General features: G+C 40.2%; 1 protein-coding gene across 1 annotated transcript; it reads left to right on the top strand.

Annotated features, from left to right (window-relative positions):
* The first annotated feature begins 639 nt into the window (after positions 1-639).
* LOC140225851 (uncharacterized) lies at positions 640-6,402 on the top strand. The gene is made up of 3 exons (XM_072305811.1): positions 640-1,053; positions 4,189-4,389; positions 4,963-6,402. The coding sequence occupies exons 1-3, from the start codon at positions 640-642 to the stop codon at positions 6,400-6,402; spliced, it is 2,055 nt and encodes a 684-aa protein (XP_072161912.1).
* Positions 6,403-8,571: the final 2,169 nt, after the last annotated feature.

The following is an 8,571-nucleotide window of genomic DNA, read 5'->3' on the forward strand; positions in this document are numbered from 1 at the left end:
TCGACAACTATCATTCCAACTAGTTATGTATGTCGCAATAATTACTGTACGACACGCGACCTTCATGATGTCGTAGAGAAGGGGTCGCAAACAGTAATTGATTTAGAAAGTAGAAACTATTAAAACGATGATGTTAGCTCGATTGACGAGTTAGTTTCGTTGGTGTTGACTTGCAGTGATTGCAGTGGAAGTGTTCGCTTACAGCAATTACAGTGTTCGCTTACAGCAATTACAGTGTTCGCTTACAGCAATTACAGTGTTCGTGCAGTGATTTTTCTGGTGAGTACTTTTCCATTTTTTTTTTTATTTTCTCAAATCAGAGAAATCAAACAATTTTCCTATCAAGATATCAGCATGACGCTACTGTTTAAGAAGAAAAATACTGGGCTCATAAAATTTACTTCATTTCCACTTAAATTTTTTCTTCCTTAGAAATTTATCAGACATTTTCATTAATAAAAATTAAAAATTTTAGAAGTGCAACTTCTCATTTTAAACCACAAATTCAAGCCACTAAAAAAAACTCACATGTTAAACCGAAAGAAAGAAACACAAAACCATTTTCTTCTTTTTTTACTTAATTTTTTAATCCTTCTCAGAAAAGCCCATTTTCTTTTCTCATTCTTTAGATAACTTACTATGACGACCAACAGTGAAGAAATCGTAACTCCCGCCGCTATACACGATCTATCCCCTTCCCCCGAGCCAACCCCGCCTGCCTCCCCCGAAATAATCCCCGCATCTGACGAAGAAACTGACCACCCAATCCCCCCTTTAACGCAACTAACTCCTCCCAACCCCGAACTTCCATCCACCTCAGCCACCCCTGATGTTATCCCCGCAGCTCGCCCCAAAGCAGTTCCTTTGATAATCCTCGAAACATCCGATGAGGAAGAGGATCCTATATCGCGCGAAGAACCAGTGCCAAAGCGCAGTAGACTTTCCTCTGACGGAAAGTACCACAATCAGTACAATTGGCCGCCAGTTGCATACGGTCAACGTATGCAGGAGACCGTTGGATTGTGCGAGGATCCAAATACGTGTAAACTGCTTGTGAGAGTACAGCGGGAGGGGGATTCTACACTAGATGCAGACTTGAATCTGCAGGAACAATTAGAAAAAGAGAAAAATGAAAGTGATGAGGTTAAGAAGAAGGAAAATAATTTAAATCAGGAAAAAAATGACGCCAGAGAAAAGAAAGAAAAGAAAAATATACCGATCGACATTCAAGGGCTTTTAAACGAGGACATGGATATTATTGAATTGTTCTGTCTCACGGACAAACATTAGAGTCAAATTAAACTGGAGACCATAATGCTGTGCTAAGGAAGAACGCCGTATGAAAATTCGGGATTTGCCAAATTTCGTCGGATAAATTAAATATTTTCAGGAAAGTATAAAAAATATGGCAACGTCTGAAGGCTCATACGGCGTTCTTCCTTAGCACAGTAGAATGTGTCATAGGATCGTATTTTCGTGTTTGCATGTGATAGAGTAGCAAAAAATCAGTAGCGCTAGGTATCACCAAAATTTCTGGACTTAGAAACTTCGCGTATGGAAACATGCTATTACATTATTTTGCTAGCGCATCATCTGCAACGATGAAAATACTATTCTAAGACCAATGTAACTGCTCAGTTTTGTCATGGGAACGGAGTTCCCCATGATATTACAATCGTTCCGTTGCTTTCGCTATGGGATTCCCTATACCTCTGCGACCTTGAGCGTTTCGCCCAATCTCCGATTTTTGGTAGATTTTCCGATGTATCAAAAACCGTTGTATTTTTTAGCCAATCATGTCTCTACGTCAAGTTGTGTTGATTTCTAAAATTCGCTTTCAGCGAGTTTTTTTCCACTATGAGATGTCGTGTCTGACTGGTAAATCTGCGCAGAACCACGAAGTTCCGTTTTTAGGCAAATTCTTTTTTTTGGGAGGTTTTCATTGGCTATTTTTCGCCATCAGTTTTCTGTTCGTTGGTGCAAAAGATCGCCTACCTCGTTGCTCTTGAGAAGCCGCCATTATCCCACCTCAAATTTTAAACATAGATATAAAGAAATAATAACCATCGTACAAGGTGGAAAATTGCTCTGGAGGACCCGTTACGGATATATGAGCCAAAATCAGAACTCGATTGATGGATTTAATCCATGAATACAGAAATATTGCCTCAGCTTACTGCCGCGATCGCAAATGCATGGTGTGATGAACCTTGTGACATACATATGACAGCATAGGTAAACAATGTCTCACAGAGTAATACGGTTAATCCGTTGTCTCTTAGGACGCCAGTGGCCGAACTGTTGAAATCTCAAGGACGTCTTTTGTGAAGCCCCGCTCAGCGTCCGAGATCACTTAACTGTTCTCTTTTTCTCCATCATTATCCAAGCGGTGAGATAGTTCAGTTAGCTACGCCACTGTTCTGATTCTGGGAGAGCGTCACTTTTTGTGCGAGCGGGGGTTCGAATCTCGTAGGGGACAGCTAATTTTTACTGGTTGTATTGAATGTTTTAGACCAATCATCTAACAATAATTAATACTTGGCAACTTAGGAAGCACATAGGTCCCTTACGATGCGTATTCGGGCATATGTGTAGAGTAAAAATATCATACGTAGGGTGTCCCAAAAGTACCGGGACTGGTTCTGTAACTTCAAAAGTAAGATAGATACAGACATGATTTCTCATTTTAAAGATCAACTCAATACCTATCGATTAAAACCAAGATCAGCTCAATCGAATAAAAATTGACCGAGTTATGACAATTTGAAATTAGAGAGGAAAGTTTACCCCTACGGTTTTTAGGAAGATTTTTCGCTTACCAGAATTCAAAAAGTAAATATTCGTATCCACTTTCCTCCGAATCTTCCATAACTTCCTTTTGCTTTTCAAAGTACCGTCCATCAAACCGGATGCACTTTTTCATGCGCTTTTGCCACTTATCCAACATTGTTTTCCTGAATTCTTCCTCTGGGATGGAGTTGAAAAAGTTTTGAATTGCATTCTGGATTTCGGTCTTCGATACGAATCTTCGTCCGCGAAGCTCCTTTTTAAGCGTAGGAAACATCCAAAAATCACATGGAGCCAAGTCAGGGCTATGAGGGGGATGAGGGATTGTTTCAACTCCATTTTTACTCATAAATTCACGTGTTAAGCTCGATGTGTGAGGCCGCGCATTGTCTTGATGGAGTATCCACGAAGCTTTCAAGTCCGACCGTTTCCGGGAAATGTGCATTCTCAACTCCTTTAGTACTTTGCAATAATACGCACTGTCAACTGTTGTGTTTGATGGTACAAAATGTTGATAAATGACACCTCGAAAATAAAAAAACACAATAAGCATCACTTTATCGGCCGACTTTTCGATTTACGGCGATGAAGAATCTTCCTTAAAAACCGTAGGCGTAAACTTTCCTCGCTGATTTCAAATTGCCATAACTCGGTCAATTTTTATCCGATTGAGCTGATCTTGGTTTTAATCGATGGGTATTGAGTTGATCTTTAAAATGAGATCAAAATCATGTCTGTATCTATCTTACTTTCGAAGTTACAGAACAAGTTTTTTGGGATACCTTATGTATACTTTACGCCGAAAAAGCGAACCTGAAACTTAAATGCGTTAACTTCCTAAAACCATATATAATCCAACGAAAATAAATAATTGGTACATAACAGCTTTCTCGTATGCAAAGAAAATAATTAAAAATGTTAAAAAAGAGATGTCAACACAAAATTACATAGCCCCTTCAATTCAGAAGATACTACAAACGAACTGTACCTTAACATTTTCATATCCCAGAAGCTAACGTTCCCATGACGAATATTGCCATCGCTAGCGATTGCAAAATCCAACTTGTTTTGTTTCTTTTTACTTTGTTTTGTTTATTTTTTTTTTGTAAATATGATTCCCCCTTTCTCGGCTACTGTTTGAACATGCATTATAAAATAATATAAAAATAAATGGGGATAAAAGGAACTGTAATGCCGCCCGCCCCCCCTTCTCATCCTACCTTCCACCCTTACCTCCTCACTCCTACTTTTGCTTTAAGTTTAAACAATCTAAGCCCCCCCCCCCTCTCTACAGTCTTATCATAACGGGAAAAAAACTAAATCATTCCCTCCCATACCTCCCCGCACAGAACCGACCCCGATGAAAAATCAAGGATGGGCGACTCCAACAACGACCTCTAGCCTGAGCATGAAATTTTAACGGAAGAAGAAATTGAAGAGGTTTTCCGGCAGATTGACAACGCAGCCGTTGACTTATGGCCACCACATGAAATTTTGACGGATGAAGACCTGCATCAACTGTTTGCGCAGATTGACGTCCTCAACAATGACCCAGGGGTGCCACGTGAACTTTTGAATCTGCAGCAGCAGCAAAGCGCAGAAGTAAGTATGGGTTGGTTAACATTTCTTTTCTCTCTTTCTTTTTCTTTATCACCATTAAAAATTTACATTATTCTGTTTGTTACAAACATTGTAATCAAACGGCAATGGTTTAAATGGTCATCGTTTCTGAGACACAGTTTTAATTTGAATGAATACAAGTAACTTACCGGACAACTGTATTTTAGTTTGTTATGATGGTTTCCTGCTTCATTTATGAAGGCATTTCGTGCAGTGGCGTGGCGTGAATTGCGATGCATCGATTGTTATGCCATTTAAACCTATGGCAAAGAATCGATTTTTGAACACCCTGTTTATCGATAATTTTCCATAGGTTTAGATGGCCGATCAATCTATATATCGCAAAGCACGGCACGCCACTAATTTCGTACTTATATCGTGCTTAATAACTTAACGATTAATCCTCGAAATTAAAAATAGAGAGTAAAATAATACTAGAGGAAATAATAAATAAAATAATGAAATTAATAAAATAAAAAAAAAAATTATACGAAAAAAAAAATATAAAAAAAAGAGGAACAAACACTTTAAGGTGTGCTTTTCTACTTGTTCTAGATCTCGTCACCGGTCGACCAAACCCCAAAAAACACAGATGATTCAACTCCGGAGGACAAATCTCAGCACCCTGACAGCGAGAGCGAAAACTTACCAACAAGTGATACATCCCCCCAGACTGCCAGGCAACCCGCTGGGCGCCCTCAATCATCGCAGGAAACTCAACCTCAACAGGGGGAAGGTCGCCGTTTGCCATTTGAGGTGATAAGGGAGGAAATCCAAAACCTGGACAATCTATATACAGTTCAACACGATGTTTGTCTTTTATTGGAGCAAACCCCGGGACCGGAACGTCAACACGAGTGGATCAGGTCGACGTTAGAGCGGCTCTTAAATTTTGGGCACGAGCGCACAGGAACTCAAGGTACCGATTTTGTCCAGTTGGTCATCACGAGTGCCTCCAACCCCGAGTTGCCATTATTTATTTCCCCTCGACGTGGCGATCAGTTGGACCCTGATGTCATATTTGCGCGCTTGGAAAAAGTTTTGAATTCCAATGAAAATTTTCTCTTGGCGGGGCGTGTGAATGTAAAATTCACGGTTCTCAAAATGCCTATTGACCGGGGGAATAATCGCATCACCCAAGCGCGAATAAAATCTTTAACTTTGGAAAGACTTCTGAATCGTAAACATGCTTGCATTAATATCCGTAATAATGATAACTGTTGTCTCGCACGCGCTCTTATGTTAACAATAGCCCATGTGGACCAGTTTGACGGTCCTGCAGCCCGTGCCCATTATAGAGCTATCAAACAGCATAACAGGCCATATCAAACTTGGCATGCAATGGAGCTATGCAGGGGAGCAGATGTCAATTTATGTAACGGAGGAGGGATACCTGAAATAAGGAAATTTCAGGACTTCCTCTTAGACTATACGATTACAGTTTGGTCACATAGAGCGGGTCGGGAGACACTTTTTGAGGGTCCACAATCACCGGACCGGAAAAATCTAGATGTTTATTTTGAGGCGTCACATTTTGTTACAATCACATCGTTGAAAGGCTTTTTTGGTTACAGTCATTTTTGCCGGTACTGTAAAATTGGGTATAGTAACGTCGAACAGCACATTTGTGCTGCATCTTGTCCGAAATGTTATGCAGCTTTTCCATGTGATGAGACTGCCGAGAAAAAAAAATGTGACAGTTGCAATCGTACTTTTAACAGCGCTGACTGTTGGGAGAGGCATGTGACAGTTTTGTACTCGAAGGGAAAACCGGTATGTGATTGGGTGAAGAAATGTATAGACTGCTACAAAACTTACAATTTGCTTAAAAGGAAACCATTCAACCCTCATAAATGCGGGGAAGTTTATTGTACCGCCTGTGCCAGATTTTTTGGTAGGGGGCACTTGTGCTTCATGAAAAAACTTAAAGTTTCGAATTGCAGCGAGAAAAAAGAAAACAAAAAGAAGAAAAGACCACGGGGGATGCAGAAATGACTGCTAGCGAAGAAGAGGGAGAGAGTGAGTGTGAGGGGGGAGAGAGCGACTGTGAAGCGGAAGATAAAGGCAAGTGAAGTGAAAATAGGGGGTAAGCGGAGAAAGAGGGAGCCCCCAGGATCTAATTTTCTTTTTGTTTTCTTCGATCTCGAATGTATGCAGGCAAAACCAACTAATATACCCGGTGAAAACCTACATCAACCGAACCTCTGCGTGAGTCGACAGTGTTGTAACGTATGCATTGATAATTATGAAGGTATAATGGATGATTTTTGTTTGAATTGTGGTAAACGTGAAAATGTTTTTTATGGTTTGAATTGTATTTCCGAATTCATTACCCACTTGCAGTCCACAGAAGTGGACTTCAAAGATGTTACATGTATTGCACACAATGGTGGGCGATACGATTTTTTATGCTTGGTAAGAGTAATGGTCGTGGACAGGAAATGGAAGCCTGACATCATCAGCAATGGTGCAAAAATTATTACTTTTAAATACGGTAACTTACGATTTGTCGATAGCTTAAATTTTTTTTCAACTGCTGCATTATCAAAACTTGTAAAAATGATGAGCATAGAGGGCGGGATAGGGAAGGGTTATTTTCCTCATTTATTTAACAGGCCTGAGTTCCAAGATTATGAAGGGAATATGCCCGATCTTAAATATTTTAGCCCGGATGACATGAGTCCCAAAGACCGAGCAGCTGTAATCGAGTGGCACGCAAATAAAGTTGCGGAGAACTACATTTTTAATTTTAAAAAAGAAATTCTTCACTATTGTAAAATGGATGTTGAAATTTTATTGAAAGCCTGCTTAAAAGTCCGAAATATATTTTTGTTAGAGACTCAAATTGATCCGTGGAGGGAAACGTATACGATCGCGGGAGCATGTATGCGCACATTTTTGAAATTATTCATTAAAGACAAGAGTATTCCAATTCTGCCAGTGAACGGTTATTGCGCGGTTGATAAACAAAGTTTAATAGCACTTCATTGGCTCGATTGGATCGCGCATGACAGAGGTTTAACCATTCTTCATTCTGGTAATGGCCGTGAAGTAACAATACCCCGTTTGAGCTATAGAGTAGACGGATTTGTGCCGGATAAGAATTTGATCTTTGAATTTTACGGGTGCTATTATCACGGGTGCCCGTCATGTTTCAAAAAAGGTAGGGATATTCCCTTACATACGGCACCGGATGAAACAATGGATACGCGGTACGATCGAACGCTGAGCAGAGAACAGGCTATTCTAAAATTGAAAGACGCCGATAACCGTCCACTTTACACATTGGAAACAATATGGGAGTGTCAGTTCAATTTTCTCCGTAAATCCAGACCTGATATTGAAACTTTCTGCTTAAAAAATCGCGCCATTTACACCGTCCCTTCTTTGAATCCGAAAGACGCGTTCTACGGAGGCCGCACGAACGCAGGTAAGCTTTACGTAGAGGCTGACCCAGCTGCCGGAGAGCGAATACAATACTATGATTTCACCAGTTTGTACAGTTACACAAACAAGTATTGTAGTTATCCGGTGGGGCGTCCTGAAAAAATATTATAAGTATGGGGACCAGTGTGAAGTCGTGAACATTAACCGAATTTTTGGGCTCATTAAATGCGTGGTGTTACCACCCGATAACCTTTACCATCCTGTATTGCCGTGGAGGTGTCATGGTAAACTCTATTTTACCCTCTGCCGCACTTGCGCTGTGAACAGCGTGCAGGTAGATTGCCGACACGCGGATCAGGAGCGGCAGCTTGAGGGGACCTGGGTAAGTTTAGAAATACAGAAGGCTCTTGAAAAAGGGTACACAATTTTAAAAGTCCACGAAATCTGGCATTACAAAAAAACTCAATTCGATGGTAAGTCGGGCGGATTATTTGTTGATTATATAAACTACAAAAACCCTCAAAAACATTTTTCGGGCAAAAAATCCGGTCGAGGAAATTGACGTGTCACTTCCTTTTCAAGTATAAGATAGGCAAAAACCTTTGATGAATTCCCAAGGTCCACTAAGACTAATAATCATCAAAAAGTTCAAAAAAAATAAATCCCTTGCCAAAAATAAATAAAAAACCGATTTTGAGATAAATCCCTCGAATGAACTTGAAATCACAAAATCGGTCGAGGATGTCAACTGAAACTTTTCCCCCTTTAATTATGAGC

Source organism: Bemisia tabaci, unplaced genomic scaffold (assembly GCF_918797505.1).
Source record: "Bemisia tabaci unplaced genomic scaffold, PGI_BMITA_v3".
NCBI classification, from domain to species: Eukaryota; Metazoa; Arthropoda; class Insecta; order Hemiptera; family Aleyrodidae; genus Bemisia; species Bemisia tabaci.